Source organism: Syngnathus acus, chromosome 5 (genome assembly GCF_901709675.1).
Source record: "Syngnathus acus chromosome 5, fSynAcu1.2, whole genome shotgun sequence".
In the NCBI taxonomy this organism is placed as follows: Eukaryota; Metazoa; Chordata; class Actinopteri; order Syngnathiformes; family Syngnathidae; genus Syngnathus; species Syngnathus acus.
Window position 1 is genome coordinate 3,677,952 of NC_051091.1, and position 14,950 is coordinate 3,692,901.

Genomic DNA, 14,950 nt, shown 5'->3' on the forward strand with positions numbered 1-14,950 from the left:
CACCATGGGATCCTCCGAGTCAGCCAGCCGGTGAATCATTTATGTGCTCGCTGCTACTTGCCAATGCGTGCGTGTATGACACAATTTTTTGTTGTTGTTGTTGTTGCAGGGAGAGGAGATTTAGGGTTGAGACAGATATAGCCACTGAAGGGAATGTTGCAGCAACGCATTATCAGTTACGAAGCTCGAGCAAACAAATGGGCTCGAATTGGAATGTCGGAGACGCAAGCTGAGCCCTGCACTAACTAACGTCAAGGTGGCTGCATCCTTCCACACTGGCCCGTGAGCACGACACGCAAAGTGATTATGGCTGAGCGGATAATCGGTTCCAAAAACCACCCGCGATAAGTGAAATCGGTCACCAAACAAGAAGTACTGGGCAGGCTAACGAATTAGCGGAAATATGTTAATTCGCGATCGTGCTAACACGCGAAAACGAACATTTGGAGCAATACTACATTGTCCTAAAGGTTAGACACACGTTTCCTCAATTTAGAAGTTTTATTTTGACTTTTAAATGTTTTTTTTTTAATTTGAAAAAAAGAAAAATCCGCGATGTATTGAAGCCGCGATAAACGAAACGCGAAGTAGCGAGGGATCACTGTATACATACTTTTTTGCACCGTTCTGCTCTCCTTCTTATAGAAAATACACAGGATGTAACATTCATAAATGATTTGATTCAAGCAGCATATTCTACTGTCTAGCAAGCAAGAAGCATGTCTTCAAATTTGCATTTTCTTCATTTCCATTTTGTATTTCTTTATTGTTTTTCCTGTTGACTCAACTGCAACGTTTGCAGCCTCCTTGGCTTGCAATTCCCTGTCTCCAAAGTGACGTCACATAACTGTTGAGGAAACAGTCTCACATTTTCAGTCCAATTGCACCATCTTCTGGTTGTATAGTCGTTTTTCTTTTTTCTTTGAGCGAGGGCTGCGCTGGGCCCTGAAATAAATCAAGCCAGTAATGTAGATGGAGACAGCTATTTCCTTTAGCAATGAAACTTGATATGACTCAGTTTATTCGGTCTTGAAGTGAGATGTCAGGAGTGGAGGGGAAGATGCTTAAATGTGATCAGAGGTGACACCCTGTGGTGATGTGTCACTCCTGCTGCTAATCTAGCACCATCACAGCCAGTGGCCTCTCTAGACACCCTCGACAGGAAAACATAAAAAAACAGACAGCCTCATATAGCAAATAAAATTATTCCTATTAATGATTAAGGAGTTTAAAAAAAATAATGATCGAAGCTTGCAGCTTTGAAGTTAACCACTGTTATTATACCAAAGGTAGAACTATTGATTATAATGATCATCAAGTACATGTAGTAAGAAAAGAGGAAGAGTTCACTTTAAAAAATAAATTTAGTTAGCAAAGATGATGTAAGATACTGGTGATGAGACGATGGCGATGAAATACCTTCATCATGGAAAGGATGATGTAACCCCGTTAGTAAACCTAAAACCTAGAGCATAAATTAAGAATTGAGAGTTTGAGAAAACAATCGTATTTTTGTTTGTTATATTTCGATCGGTGTTAAGTGTGTTTTGAATCGACAGAATGCAAAATCAGGGTCGTGAGGTCAGAATGGATTGACTTGATGAAAACTCAAACATGTACTCGATGTAAAGGTTGCTGATGAGTGACAGCCAAATCATTTTACTTTAAAGGTTTCATTATATCAAGGTACACCTTGCAATCAATGTGATACATAAAGCATGCAATTCCGAGCAAACGCTTGACTTTCATTTAAATAATAATCTATATATTTTTGAAAAGGTCAATTGTGTCTTTGTATATATGCCAGAATGATTCTTTTCAAAGTGCACAGAAGCAATTTCTATTTGTCTTGGACCTTGAGGTCTTCTGTGGCTCATTTACATAAAGCTTTGCTCCCTCCAGTCAATTAGCTCTGCTCACGTCAAGTAAAGCAAAGGAAGTCAGACTTTGAATGCCTCAAAATATTCTTTTTTTGTGTCCTCACAAATGAGTCGAGACTCCTTTTGGTATGGCTAAAAATTAATTCTCTTGAATGCACAAGAGATTTGTGTCTTTGATTTTCAGTCATCTGGATATGCTCGTCGTCAAATTGGATCATCACTTCTGTCACTTTGTTTGCTTGTGGCTAATACTCCACTGCAGTCAGTTACGTGTGACGTTTCAAAAGGATGTCGTAAACTTCATTTCAAATTAGGTTGCCATTTATCCCGCATACATGAAGGACAAAAAGAGAAAAAAAAGAAAGTAAAGCTTAGTTCAGTTGGCAGTTCTGATTGCTTCCTTTTGTTCTATGTTTGGTAACTGCTGGAGTGCAGTTTAAAGGAAGGTCATACTGAAATTTTGGTAACCATGGAAACTGCTTATAGACCCCATTCCATATTTACCATTGAGTTACTGTAGGGACATCAACAACTTTGATATTTACTCAAAGCTTTGACCTTTTCTCTGTGGACTTTGTCATGTTTTTTTCCTTGTACTCCGCTGGGATCGACGGCAGCTCGCCGATGGCCCTGAACTGGATATAAGGCGCAGAAAATGGATAGATGGATTTACTACGAGCAATCAACAGGCTTTCAGTGTGTCAGAAAATGTTATGGCAGTATCTCATTTTATTTTTTAGTACAAGAATAGACTTTTTGGAATGAAAACTGATTTGGTCTTAAGGGCCAATACAGTCGTCCTACTCAAAATGTATATATGTCAACTGACTGGTGGGGTGAGGGGTGAATAGGGAAAGAGAAAGAGAGACTGCATTAGCTGTGACCTTGTACACTGCTTGTGATGGAAGACATTGTGACATGTTGCCTGAAAATACACAAAACCTTGCTGGTATTGGCAGCGTGGGTAGTTTAATGCAATTTTTTGTCAATTTGATGATTGTAAATATTGATTCATTCCTCCTTTGTTCAACCCAAACATGAAGGAATGGGCCTCTAGGTATTTGGAGAGCCGCATTCCTCTCTGAACCACCGGCAAAAAAGCAGCCGACATTCATTGATTGAAAATGAAGGTACGCTCGTTGGGAATGCGCTTCAAGTGGATGTGAAAGGATGCCATGAAAGCTTCGGCCTTGGAATGTGAAAAGGTAACTCTGAATGAGAAGAAAAGAAATATCAGGTGGATCAAGAGTTGATGCTGCAGAAGCTCAAGAGGGAAAAAGACATGAAGTCATTGTTTTTATATATTTATTTATTTTGCTATGCTGATGTGAGTGAGTCACAATGATTCTGAATGGCTGGTCGGGTTTATAAGGGTGGCTTCTCTCCCTCACCAGTCACACATGCACGTGGGGCAAAGTCTGACTTGTCCTGTCAGCTTGATTGAGTTGCTACCTTGAAGGGCACTGAGACGCCTCTTCATCATGAAATCTTCCTTTCTACTGCTCTTCTTCCTGCTCTGGGTGTCTCTCGGGTCTTCGGCCGTCATCACAGGGGTGAGTCAAAACAAACTGCTCCATCGAAATGTGTGCTTGGACTGCATCATGTATGGCCATCATTTATATCTGGACAACACAAAAAAATAATAATAGAAGAAATCAGGATCAGATTTGAAGTATTTAAATGTGTCACCAGTTGAATTCCATTTAGAATGCACTTTGTGCACAGGGCTATCATAAAAGCACAAATATTTTTATTAGTATTGAATTGTTGAATCAATAAATCGCATCCGTGTGTGTGTGTGTGTGTGTCCAGGCATGTGAGAAGGACTCCAAGTGTGGAGGATTAATGTGCTGCGCTGTGAGTTTGTGGTTTCGCAGCCTGCGAATGTGTACGCTGATGGGAACGGAAGGAGATGACTGTCACCCCATGAGCCACGATGTGAGACCATCTCGAGACCGAGTTTCCTCTAGCGAGCATGAAACTGTTGTACACAAAATAATTTGTGTATTCTTTTGCCCCGCAGGTTCCTTTCATTGGCAAAAGACTTCATCACACTTGCCCGTGTCTACCCAACCTGTCGTGCATCACTCTGGACAAGGGACAATCCAAATGTCTCCCGTCATATGAAAGAGATCAGGACTACATCTGACGGGCAATGATTGCAAATGATTTGCCGCTGTTCATGTATTCCTTCAAATATCAATAACAATGAGCGATGTATATTTGATACGGCGGCAATGGTGACCATGTCTACCTCACACTTCTGAGGTTGAGGGTTCAATTCTCCACTCCGGCTGAATATCCATGTTTTGTTCTTGTGTTTCATATCAAGGATTAGAAAGTATGTTGTGATTTAGCCTTGATTTACATGGCAGATGCAAGTACGTAATTCCAAATTATTCCCTTTGACTGATTTTATTTATTTTGTCCATTTGCATGAACAAGAGGCACATTTCCAATACGAGTTAATAAAAATGCTTGAAATACCTAGGGAAAAAAATAATAAATACGACAATAGGCCTTAGACGCAGATTAAAAAAAAGAATAAAGAAAAGAAAATTTGTATTTTGATCCCAATGCAGGACTGTGTATTTTCAAATGAAACCCACCCTTAATGGAAACTAAAACTAAGCACGAATTTACATTTTGGACAGGTTAAAAAAAAAAAAAAAAAAACATGACGAAAGTCGTGGCATTTTGGGGGTGGTCATTCTTTTATTGGGCGTTGGGTGTCATCGCGTCAGTTCAAATGCCACAGAATGGCTCCATTGGCATGTATGTTGCTAGGCAACAAGGCAAGCAGCCTCTGAAGCGTATCCGGAACTCCTTGATGGAGAGGATGGAGGTGATGGGGTTTGGTCCAGCTTGAGCAAGTCATCCACACTGCTGCAGACCAGAAGTGCTGTGGGATGCAGGAGAGGGATGGGGTCGCCCAACGTGACATGTAGTAGAAAGTACACAATACAATGCACTCTTGTTTGTGACTTAATTGCTTGTGACTTATCATAAGCGTCTGTCTGACTTGACTTGTTGCTACTTGTGAGAGCTACCTGACGGACTGTTGTAAAGAAAAAGCAGCTGTCCAAAAAGTGGCCCAGAGGTAACCAAAGATGCAAACAATACGAAGATGCTCAACTCACCAGAATTAATATTCAACATCTTATCAACTCCGCACATAATGCGACGCTTGTTGGCACCGCGCACTTGCACCGTTTTTATGACGTCGCAGTGTCATACATGTACTTTACCCGACTACAAGACGTAAGCACGTTTGTCAATAGCACACAGGTTAAGCAGACAAAAATCTCTTCGAGTAAAGCATCTTCGCATCCTCTTGTGCTCTCCGCAACCGAGCGACAGTTACGTCTGGCCAGCGACGCAATGACGTCATTGTCGGTGTGCGGAAAGAGCGTTTCTGGAGCAGCAGACGTAACCAAAGCGGTGTTTTGATAATAAGGCGATTCAAAACAGTTTGCCCTCACACACACATTTATTAATGGCGCTTTCTGCAGGTAAGGCGGACCTGCAAATGGATAGAGAATCCTTGAGTGCTCCGTCCGATAACAGCATCGATATCGACGAGGAAGAGTTGGAGAATATCACAAAGAAACACCGAGCCGGAGAAGACAACTCAACGCTGCCGTTGCACTCACCTTGGACCTTTTGGCTGGACAGGTAGTGAAATGATCGCGTCGTCATAAAAACTTTCGCTTTCCTGGAAGGGCACGGGTGAAATATTGGTGAAGGCTGCAGCTCTCGAGCAGGCCTGTTATTTGAGTTGTCCCATTTTCTCTCTAACGGTAGTCTAGACACGAAGACGCCGTCATGGTCATCTAAACCCAAAGTTGAAAGTTCTGTCATTTAGTGAACTCGAAAAGGTCTTTGTCAGTTTTCCACACGATCCACGCATCCAAAATATATCCAGGTCATTTGAATTAAAGAATGATGTCGTACAGTCGTACATCGTTTTGGCCAAATGGATGTCTTTATTGTGGAATCAGTTTGAAGCCATGTTTTAGATTAGATAATTTACCGTAAAGGGGAAAAAAAAAAAACAGTTTTCAATTGCAGGTCCACTTATGTTGGAAAATACTTTTGAGAATAGCACGCATAGACTTGCAGGTTGAGGAAAATGCACAGCAAATATGACACGGTGGTTACTCAATACCTTGATCTAGGTCATTGCCAGGCACAACAGCAGCAGAATGCGAATCCAATCTGAAGAAGATCTACACAGTGACAAGTGTTCAGGTAAGCAACTGACATGTTGCACGCACATGATTAAAAGAAAGACTTTGCCAAACGTACTTTTTTGTTGTTGTCGGCAGCTATTCTGGAGCGTCTACAACAACATCCCACCAGTCACGGCCCTTCCTTTGAGGTGTAGCTATCACCTCATGCGGGGAGAACGGAGGCCACTCTGGTCTGTCTTTATTCATACTTGAGTTAAGCTTGTTTGACCAGTAATACTGCCTGGCTAGTAATTACCCGTGGCACAAAATTGTTGTCCCAACAGTCAGTGGACACTATAATAAGTACACCTGCACAGCACTTCGCTGATGTTACTGTCAAGATTGAATAGACCAAGACCAATATTCTATAAGTAGTTTTTATTCCTTCCAAGAGCAAATATGTCTGCTCACATTTTGTTTTTCTTTGACCTCCGTCAGGGAAGAGGAGAGCAACGCAAAAGGAGGTGTGTGGAAGATGAAAGTACCCAAAGAAAGCACGGTAGGTGTTTGCTGCAAAAGATGCCATAAGCTTGACAAGAGGTCACATTGAGCAATCGCAAAGGAAACGTTAGAGCACTTGCCAGCTGGCCAAAATGTGGATGCCATTGAATGGACGGACTCGAGTCAAGTTCTCACTTTTGAGTTGCTTCTTTTTCTCGTTTCAGTCTGCAGTTTGGAAAGAATTGTTACTTGCCATCATCGGGGAACAGTTTGCTGATTATTGTGCCTCAGGTGGCGAGCTCTACTTTTTCAAATGATAAGACTGACGTTGATGATTTAGATCCGTTGACTGTCTGTTTGTTCTTTTTGTTTTTCCCACCTTCAGATGACGAGGTTGTTGGCGTCAGCGTAAGTGTCAGAGATCGAGAGGATGTCGTACAAGTTTGGAATAAAGACGCCTCTCTTGCTAACGAAGCGACCATCTTGGAAAAAATCAACGAGCTTCTCCCGGACATATCTTTTAAAGCAGTTTTTTATAAACGTGAGTATGCGTTTTAGTCTTTAAATGTTGTTGGACTTTCATTGTGATTTTGAATTATTTTTCATTTTACAGCTCACATGGAACATCATGCCTTTGAAAGAAGCCGTTCAAGACATTAGATAGTGTACGCTTATTTTCTATGATTATTATTATTATTTTTTATCAGAACTGCACCTGCCTTGACTGAATGACACTGTCCACAAGAGAATCAAAGGTGTTATCAATATATTTTTGTAGCGATCAAATAACCGATGCCTTGTTTTATTTGGACCGTTGAAAGAATGTACATCGAAACATTGACTGAATTTTCACAGTTTTTGTCATGTCACTGTCGCACAGCTCGTACAGTCGTTTCCTTGTATAAAGTTAGCTGCTATTTTCTCGTCTACTTTCAACAAATGTTTGCCTTTATCCACTCGTACAATGTTTAAGAATGCTGTTAAGCTACCAAAGCAGTTTACAAACTGAATCGCAAATGACGAAAATGTTTGTCTTCATCAGTTGGATGTGAAATGTTAAAATCGGGGGTAACGCTTGAATGAGTCAGTCCTCTCACTCGGAAAGCCATACGCAGCCGTCATATAGATTTTCAACGCCGAAATGTCTCTTTGAATGTTCCAACCTACCGCAGCACATTTGGCAAACTCTTTGAATGCTGAGTGGGAAAAGTAGAACTTCACTTTCACAAATGGATCATTTGATATGTTAAACACAAATTGCACATTGATTTGTACTTGTCAGTACTTGTCAGTACTTGTTTCCAGTACCAATAAATCTTAGTATGTCTTTTGTCCATACCCCATTTTGTCCACCTCACACTACTATACAAAGTTAACATTGCAGTATTTGTTTTGAGTATAGCAATAGAATTAAAATAGCGACGGCATGAATACAACGTGCTACTTTAAAATTCCTCACGAGCGATCAGAATTTCTCCTTGGCTTTTATTTCATGTTGAATGTTTCTGTCCCCACCACAGTGAGAGAAAATCTGTGTGTGTGCGTGCGCCATTGGAACTCTTTCAGAATTCATTGCGGCTCCTATTCATTAGCCTAATTACCTAATTAACAGAACGCTAATTACTTGTTGTCTGCATGCTTGCGTTAGAGAGGCTATCACGTAACTGATAGTGATCCTCAATTAATTTACAACTGTGCCCAATCAAGATGGGCCCTTAATCCACACAGCGCAGCGGCATGGTGACACGGGAGGAAACATGCTAATAAATGGAGGCCAACAAGCATGTTGGGAGCTCGCCTTGTTGACCTTGTATTAGCGAGTCTACCTGCAAAATTGACTTTATACAACAGTGCACATACATCTAAATTGTTTAAATCAAGCCAGCCAATCATGTTCAGAACCCAAGCAATAAAACCGTAGTTTATTTTATCAAAAAGACAACTACACCCATTTTAAGGAAATTTTAAAAAAGTGTGCATTGAAATACCATAAATTTGCTGAAATATGTATTCACAACCATCATCAGCAAATGGAAGAATCCAATTGGGGTAAACTAATGTTGGCCAGTAAAGTCTAAAAGTTCAATAGCATAATATTTATTTTTTGCTTATTTCGTCATGTTATTTTACCAAAACGCTTGTTCAGGCAATTTTAGATAAACAGTCCATTTCAGAAGTAGCAGGTAGATTGTCATGAACATATACAGCATGGACTAAATTCATGTTAAAAAAAAAAAGGGCTGTCGCCTACAATCAAAGGGTGGCGCTGTCTACTAAGAAACACACTGCAGCAGCAGCAGCAGCAGCAGGTCTCAGCTGCAGAATAAAAAAAGATGTACACTTGTAATGTCTTCCATAATGAAAAGGGCTGTGCTTCTCAGACCTTGATCAAGGACAAAAAGCGACTTAAAGTAGTTTCTCGTGAAATCAAATCAATGTTGCTTTACAATTAGTGTTAACTGGACTGTTAAACTGCCCTAGTAATTTCTTTCCGAGTCAAGCAAAATACACCCGCTGTAACATCAGTCATGCCCAAGGCAAAGCAAAAACTCCCAACCAAATTTGGCAATAACCAGTCTTTCTTGATCATTTAAAAACTAGGCAAATAATGGACACTAACCAATGAAAATACTGCATGCACCTGACCCATTTAGCCTGATGTACTTCATCTTTACAATCAGGAAGCTTTAAACTCCTCCCAACGTATTTGGTAGTATGTCAAAGTCTATTATAAAAGTATTTGAAATAACTGAAATAAAAAAGAAACATTATTGGCATTTTGAAAATAATACCTAGTTCATTGCCTCTGTGTTATAATTAATAGACGTACTTTTTCCTGACCCCCCCCCCCCCTGCGCGCACCTTCTGCTAAAATGCATATCATTACACCCCCCCACCCATAGAAAGAAGCTACTTATTGCTTCTTAGAGCTCTTTTCATCTGAATAGTATTGTGGCCGCTGCAATGCAAATGAACCTTGTTTACGCAGCAGGTGGATATGACGTCATGGACCTGGAACATCAAAACAACAACATCTAAATCGGCGCTTCTTGCACCGTTTCTTTGCCTTTTCATATCTTATAACAACACCCAGGAAGGAGCACGAGTATTTTTCATCCACCTGGACGACAAACTATGTGCTTGCTTCAGCGACCGATACGCTAAGTTAGGTGTGAAGTTAGATAGTGCCCCCGCCACCGTTACCAAAAAAAGGCTGGCGGAGTAATCTTGTTGGTGTTTACGGTGTGATTTGTATCGCACGCGGTCTCCGTACACAAGCTGGCGTGCAGCCTAACAAGTTGTGTTCATCCGCGTGCGCCCATAGCAGCCCTAAAGCCACTCGGATCATGGTAAGTTTCTATTATCGCGCTAACCATGTTAACATTTCATCTTTGTTGTGTCCTATCACGATGCCTTGTGCTTCGGCGCGCACAAGTGCATGCGCACAGACATTTCTTTTGCACATGGCTGTCGCCTAGAAGTTTGCAGAACGAAATGGACAAATAACACACATGCACGCACACACCTGTAGGCTAATGCGAACTCATAAATACAAACTCGTAGGATATTATGTCGGTGTGGCGTGTAGTCAATCAAGTGTACTTTAAAACTTCACCAACGTTGTGTTCTTGCGGTGTTTTGAAAGTTCTGGCGAACTTCATAGGATGGCAATGTCTTAGGGTATTTTTACAAGCAAGGTAAACTGTGTGCATGCAGTTAGTTACGACATGACGTCCCATTGACATCTTTGGATAAAATGACATCTTTTAGCTCATGCAATAGAATATTTGCAGTGATTTCTTTGCAGGAAGAGCAAAGTAGCAGCAGCAGCTTTTGTCCACGTGTTTACTGTCCCTCAAAGTCAAGACACTACAACTGGCACATATTTAGAGAGTTTCAGGGTTTTAAAGATTTATTTTTGGTATCTTATACTGTATAGAGTTGTTCGGCTTTTATTTGCCATTCTTATTCAGGCACTGCATAAGTAATTAAAAACTGTCACTTTTGATAATTTACCTACGTTTAGCATTTAGTGTGTTTAGTATGAATAAAGTTTAACTCGTTTTCTGAGCCACTTTGTTTTTATTTCTAAATGCAGAAGATGCTGACCACTTGATTAATTCATAATTGCCAAATATTTTGTCAAACGCATTTTGTTTTGTTACTTTCTAACTGCAATTCAGAACTACTTTACTTAAAGCATTTTGTGTGTTTTAAAATATCTTTTTTAGCAAGTGCATTACCAATCGACAATAAACTTGGCTTTAACTTTTCAGTAATTTGATTTGTTCAGCCGTGTATAGATTTTGTGGACTCATCACTTTGACAGATTATTAGCATTACCATTGCACCCGCACCCCCCTTGTTTTGTTTTGTCCCCCACTTGTTTCTGAAATCACTTCAAAGTATGTTAAAGAGAAACTGCCGCTTTAAGACGGTTTATGGCAGTGCTCCCTCCTCCTTCGTCTTTGGATTAGTCATTGTCTGAGAGAGGAGGGAAAAATACTTTTTGATAGAAGAAGGAAAGTAAATACACTCCAACAGGCGAACCTTGACAACCCAGATTAAGGAAAACATCAGAGATCAAATAGTGCTGCTGCTGGGCTGTTGTCATGAGCTGCCTGAGGGAGGGAGGGGGGGGGGCATACACTATTTGAACAGCCACTGGGGTCAGTGTGCTTGCTCACTTATGCAGAAACGGACCTTCAAAAAATGGGACCCAACTTTTGAAAGAAAACTTGTTTTTCTGTAAATTCTCTGGCCATTATGTTTGACCTGGATATCTGACATTCAGTCCGATGGAGTCAAACGTAGATTGTCTATTGCCGACATCTGTAAGCCACTAGGCCTCATTCACTAATAAATGCGTATGAATGTTCATAGTCTGAATGTGTAGAATGATGGGTAAGGCTTGAAATATTTGCATCCACTCTTATGGGGCTCACCCGTATGCTGGAAGCTGTGCACCGCTTTCAAGCGAAACCTTAGCACCCGTCAGCTGTCCGCTCTGGCTTTCAATTATGCATGTGTAGAATGCAAGCGTGACGTGGGAAGGTCCAATCAAACAAACAATAAGCAAAACAAATGTGTGCCAAGCCAACCGACTCACTGAAATCAAGCTTGCGCATTTTTTTAAGAAAAAACTTGTTTATCGTTGCTTATTCAGGAGTCCGTCCCATCTGTCAAACTAATTTTTTTCGCGAGCCGCATTGTAGTCATAGCTTCTTTCGGAGGGCCATTATGACTGTCAACCCAAATAAATATATGAGCACCTCATATTATGTACAGTAAAAGCTACAAAACAAACTGACAAATAACTCTTTTTCAAATCAGATGAGTAAAACTTGGTCAAATATTAAAAAAAAAAGATAATAAGAGTGAAGACAATTTGCTATTCTAGTAATGACACACAAATTTGATGCACAATTTGTCTTCGCGGGCCACATAAAATGATGTGGCGGGCCGTATCTGGCCCCCGGGCCTTGAGTTTGACACCTGTGGTCTATAGGATGAATAAATGACTAATAAATCATTGGCAAAGTAGAGAACCTGACGAGTATTAATTCCCAGTTAACGTAGACATCAACAAAGCCTCATAAGATGAAATGGCAGTAGGTTTTAAAGTTGTCTGTCTACCCGGTTGGCTTACAGGAAACCCAACAAGTCAGGGTCGTTCCGTTGCCATTGCTGGTTGGAAAGTTGGATTTCTTTCATCCCGTCTTCTGGATGCATCACTCTGGCTAAGCCGGCTACTCGCTATGTTCTAAAACCATCAGCGTGCTCAAATTTGAGTCGGCAACTCTGTGGCTGGAAGAGGGATGAGCCGAGCGATGCTAATGTTGTTGACAGGCTGTTGCTGCTGTTTTTGTTACTCTTCTCTTGTCTTTGAAGATCAAACCAGTGAGTGTCAGAAGTGTGCTTGTCTTCCGTTTCGCAATTTGCGGTGCATTCCAACAACACTTTAAAAGAAGTTCACTGCAGAGTTGTGTGATCACTGTTACTGCCGCTATCACTGCATAAAACATCAACGTGAGGCCCTGTTCCGAAAGGGAGCTCCTAATTGACTGGTTGTTGCTTGTTTATTTGATATATATTTACAAGCCGGGCCGTAATTGGAAGGTCGTAATTACCCAAGATGCAGTGCTGTGCAGCGCTGAGGTGCTAGCAGGCAGATGAGAGCGCAGCACAGATAAAAGTTTGCAGGTTCTTATTATAATCTCGCATGCTGCTTGATAGCAGACGGGGAGATTGCTAATTGGCCCATTGTCCCACACACAATGTCATTGTTTACTATTATGGTGTCCAATATGAGCGTCAAACACAGGCCGCTTTTATTGTTGCACCTTTTTTTTTTTTTTCCCCGAGCATTAACGGCGTCCCCCAGAACAAAACCGAATCATTAAGTGACAATTGAACGAATGTTACTCCTTCACTGAGAATGACCTAAATGAAAACGGATTATTTCCTTATGCCAAGGTGCTTGAATAATGAAATCCATTTTGCCCTCCTGGGTTTACTACTATGAAGTCATACTTGTGTGTGTGTGAGCTCTTCACGGAGGATGACGGTATCTTCCCTGACCCTTCATGATTCAGTTGACCTAAGAAGTGGCAAGATAGCGGTGCCATCTGATTTATTTTGTCTCTCGGTTTCATGTCCAAACAATCTCGGTATATTTCTCAGAGACACTATCTCTTGCTTTCTCAATTCCCCCCTCCAAAAGAGGTGTAGACCTTGTTTATACTCTGCCTGTTGTTTATTTGCTGGCTTGCTTTCCCAGTAGAGTTTCAGACATTGTTTGCCTCTTAACGCCGGAGCTCCTTAGAGGCACTTTTGTTTTTGCTCTCAGAGTTGTAAATAAGGTGGGGTGCCATTCCCAAACCACTATGGTCAGAGTTTATTTTGTTTTGAAATATTTCACTTTATGGAGAAGAATAAGTCAATGTAAAATCATAAATGTGCATTTTGTAAATTGCCCAAACCAATATGTAGGAACGTGTCGGAGGGAAACCTAGCCATCACTTACGGCAGTTTGATAGCATGGTTGCAAAAATGCACACACCCTCATAAACGTGCTTCTTTTTTTTCACCAGTTACAACAAATGTTCACATTAGGGAGAAGGGGGCAAAATGCTTTCCTTTCATGTAGCAAGATGTCATTTTCTTTTCTATTTTGTTGCTGCCATTCGTGTTGGAGTTTAGCTACCAGCAATTCATCCAAAAGGAGGGTTCGGATTAGGGTTGAACATTTAATTGGAGCAGCTCATAGTGTTTGGTTTTTTCACCGTCACCTTGTAATTGTTTCGGTGTTATAAGCAGCTCCCGCTATTGCTGCAAAATGGAAATGCTTTGAGTCATCTCTTTGGAGAATGGCTCTCGATCACACATTCTTTTAAAAGGGAAAAGGAAGATGAATTTTGCCCATAAAGGCTGTATCACAAGGGCTTTTTATCCTAAATGGCTCGGGGAATTGTTATCTGTGGGAAGTGTGTCCTGCCTCGATCGTGTTCAATCAAGTGTCCACTTAGCTGTGACTAGGAGTAATTGTTCCCAAGTGGGCCACACACTGACCTGTTAATGTCTGCTTTGACCCGCTAACCTTGTCAGCACGTCTTGGGGAGGAGTTTAAATCATGTGGATTTCTGTCGTGTCTTTACCCCACCGGGTCAAGTGGGCACCGGCCCAGAAAGACCACTCTCTTGTAATTGTTCCCAGCACCGCGGGTCAGCTCGGGGTGTTCCCAAAGATCAACACTTATTGGATGTGTTACTGAGAGCGGCGTTACTTAACAGGTCAAGCCATTGATCCCGAGCAACGCCGGTCGGTGCCCTTCCATGCCTTCGAGTCACAGCAACTGATGTTTTGGTTTGTTATCAAAACGAAAAGGTGATTGATCTATGTCTTTGCACTGTGGATACGAAAAAAACGTTTTTTTTTTTTTAAAGTTTCACCTCTTTGCAAAGTCCACTTTACTATTGATCCAAGGTGACAGGACCTCACAAACAAAAGGACATGCTTGTTTCATGGACATGTAAATACAGTTGTGTAGCCACAAATCCACGCGGTATGGCCGCCTGTCGGGATCAACATATTTTTGGAAATAATGACAAGCATGCCAGCGAGTAATCAGACGGGTGTTATCTTGGGCCAATAGCAAGCCCAAGAATGTGGACAGGCTGTGGAAACACAGCTACAAGTGGAGATGGTTGAATTCCTCTCTGATGAATTATGGAGAGTTGGGACATTGGACATTGGTTGCTTTGTTATTTGTCTGCTTGTAAAGCTGCCGTTAGAACCAAGACGCGTGTTTGCCACAGAGCATGCCTTCAAATTAACATTTGACAGCTGACCATATTTGCGTGTTTATTTGTACTATATTCAAATGAAATGTATTTT

The 14,950-nt window shown here is 41.2% G+C and overlaps 3 protein-coding genes and 1 long non-coding RNA gene across 7 annotated transcripts in view; 3 read left to right on the forward strand and 1 right to left on the reverse strand.

Annotated features, from left to right (window-relative positions):
- The first annotated feature begins 2,578 nt into the window (after positions 1–2,578).
- prok2 (prokineticin 2) lies at positions 2,579–4,365 on the forward strand. The gene is made up of 3 exons (XM_037252309.1): positions 2,579–3,433; positions 3,693–3,818; positions 3,904–4,365. Exons 1-3 carry the CDS (start codon positions 3,362–3,364, stop codon positions 4,027–4,029), a joined length of 324 nt encoding a protein of 107 aa, XP_037108204.1. The 5' UTR covers positions 2,579–3,361; the 3' UTR covers positions 4,030–4,365.
- Positions 4,366–4,570: 205 nt separating this feature from the next.
- Positions 4,571–5,677, reverse strand: LOC119123310. Its single transcript, XR_005098030.1, has 2 exons — positions 5,534–5,677; positions 4,571–4,782 (listed from the first exon to the last, which is right to left on the reverse strand). It is a non-coding gene; the product is annotated as an uncharacterized LOC119123310 (long non-coding RNA).
- LOC119123308 (eukaryotic translation initiation factor 4E type 3-like) lies at positions 5,242–7,885 on the forward strand. The gene is made up of 7 exons (XM_037252308.1): positions 5,242–5,555; positions 6,059–6,131; positions 6,209–6,303; positions 6,551–6,611; positions 6,778–6,844; positions 6,939–7,094; positions 7,167–7,885. The coding sequence occupies exons 1-7, from the start codon at positions 5,377–5,379 to the stop codon at positions 7,211–7,213; spliced, it is 678 nt and encodes a 225-aa protein (XP_037108203.1). The 5' UTR covers positions 5,242–5,376; the 3' UTR covers positions 7,214–7,885.
- A 1,684-nt stretch (positions 7,886–9,569) lies between these two features.
- Positions 9,570–14,950, forward strand: part of foxp1b (forkhead box P1b) — an 89,889-nt gene continuing 84,508 nt past the window's right edge. For 2 of the 4 annotated variants that reach the window (XM_037250848.1, XM_037250847.1), the window contains exon 1: positions 9,574–9,903. The gene's annotated coding sequence lies outside the window, so the exon portion shown is untranslated. Of the gene's footprint in view, positions 9,904–14,950 lie in introns of all 4 variants that reach the window. The other 2 variants (XM_037250856.1, XM_037250855.1) reach the window with 2 other exon arrangements.

Excerpts from the sequence above, each read along its gene's own strand:
- prok2 (XM_037252309.1), top strand. The coding sequence starts at position 3,362 with ATGAAATCTTCCTTTCTACTGCTCTTCTTCCTGCTCTGGGTGTCTCTC. Across the intron at positions 3,434-3,692 it reads CTTCGGCCGTCATCACAGGG|GCATGTGAGAAGGACTCCAA; the intron begins GTGAGTCAAAAC and ends GTGTGTGTCCAG. Across the intron at positions 3,819-3,903 it reads GTCACCCCATGAGCCACGAT|GTTCCTTTCATTGGCAAAAG; the intron begins GTGAGACCATCT and ends TTTGCCCCGCAG.
- LOC119123308 (XM_037252308.1), top strand. The coding sequence starts at position 5,377 with ATGGCGCTTTCTGCAGGTAAGGCGGACCTGCAAATGGATAGAGAATCC. Across the intron at positions 5,556-6,058 it reads TGGACCTTTTGGCTGGACAG|GTCATTGCCAGGCACAACAG; the intron begins GTAGTGAAATGA and ends ACCTTGATCTAG. Across the intron at positions 6,845-6,938 it reads TGCTGATTATTGTGCCTCAG|ATGACGAGGTTGTTGGCGTC; the intron begins GTGGCGAGCTCT and ends TCCCACCTTCAG.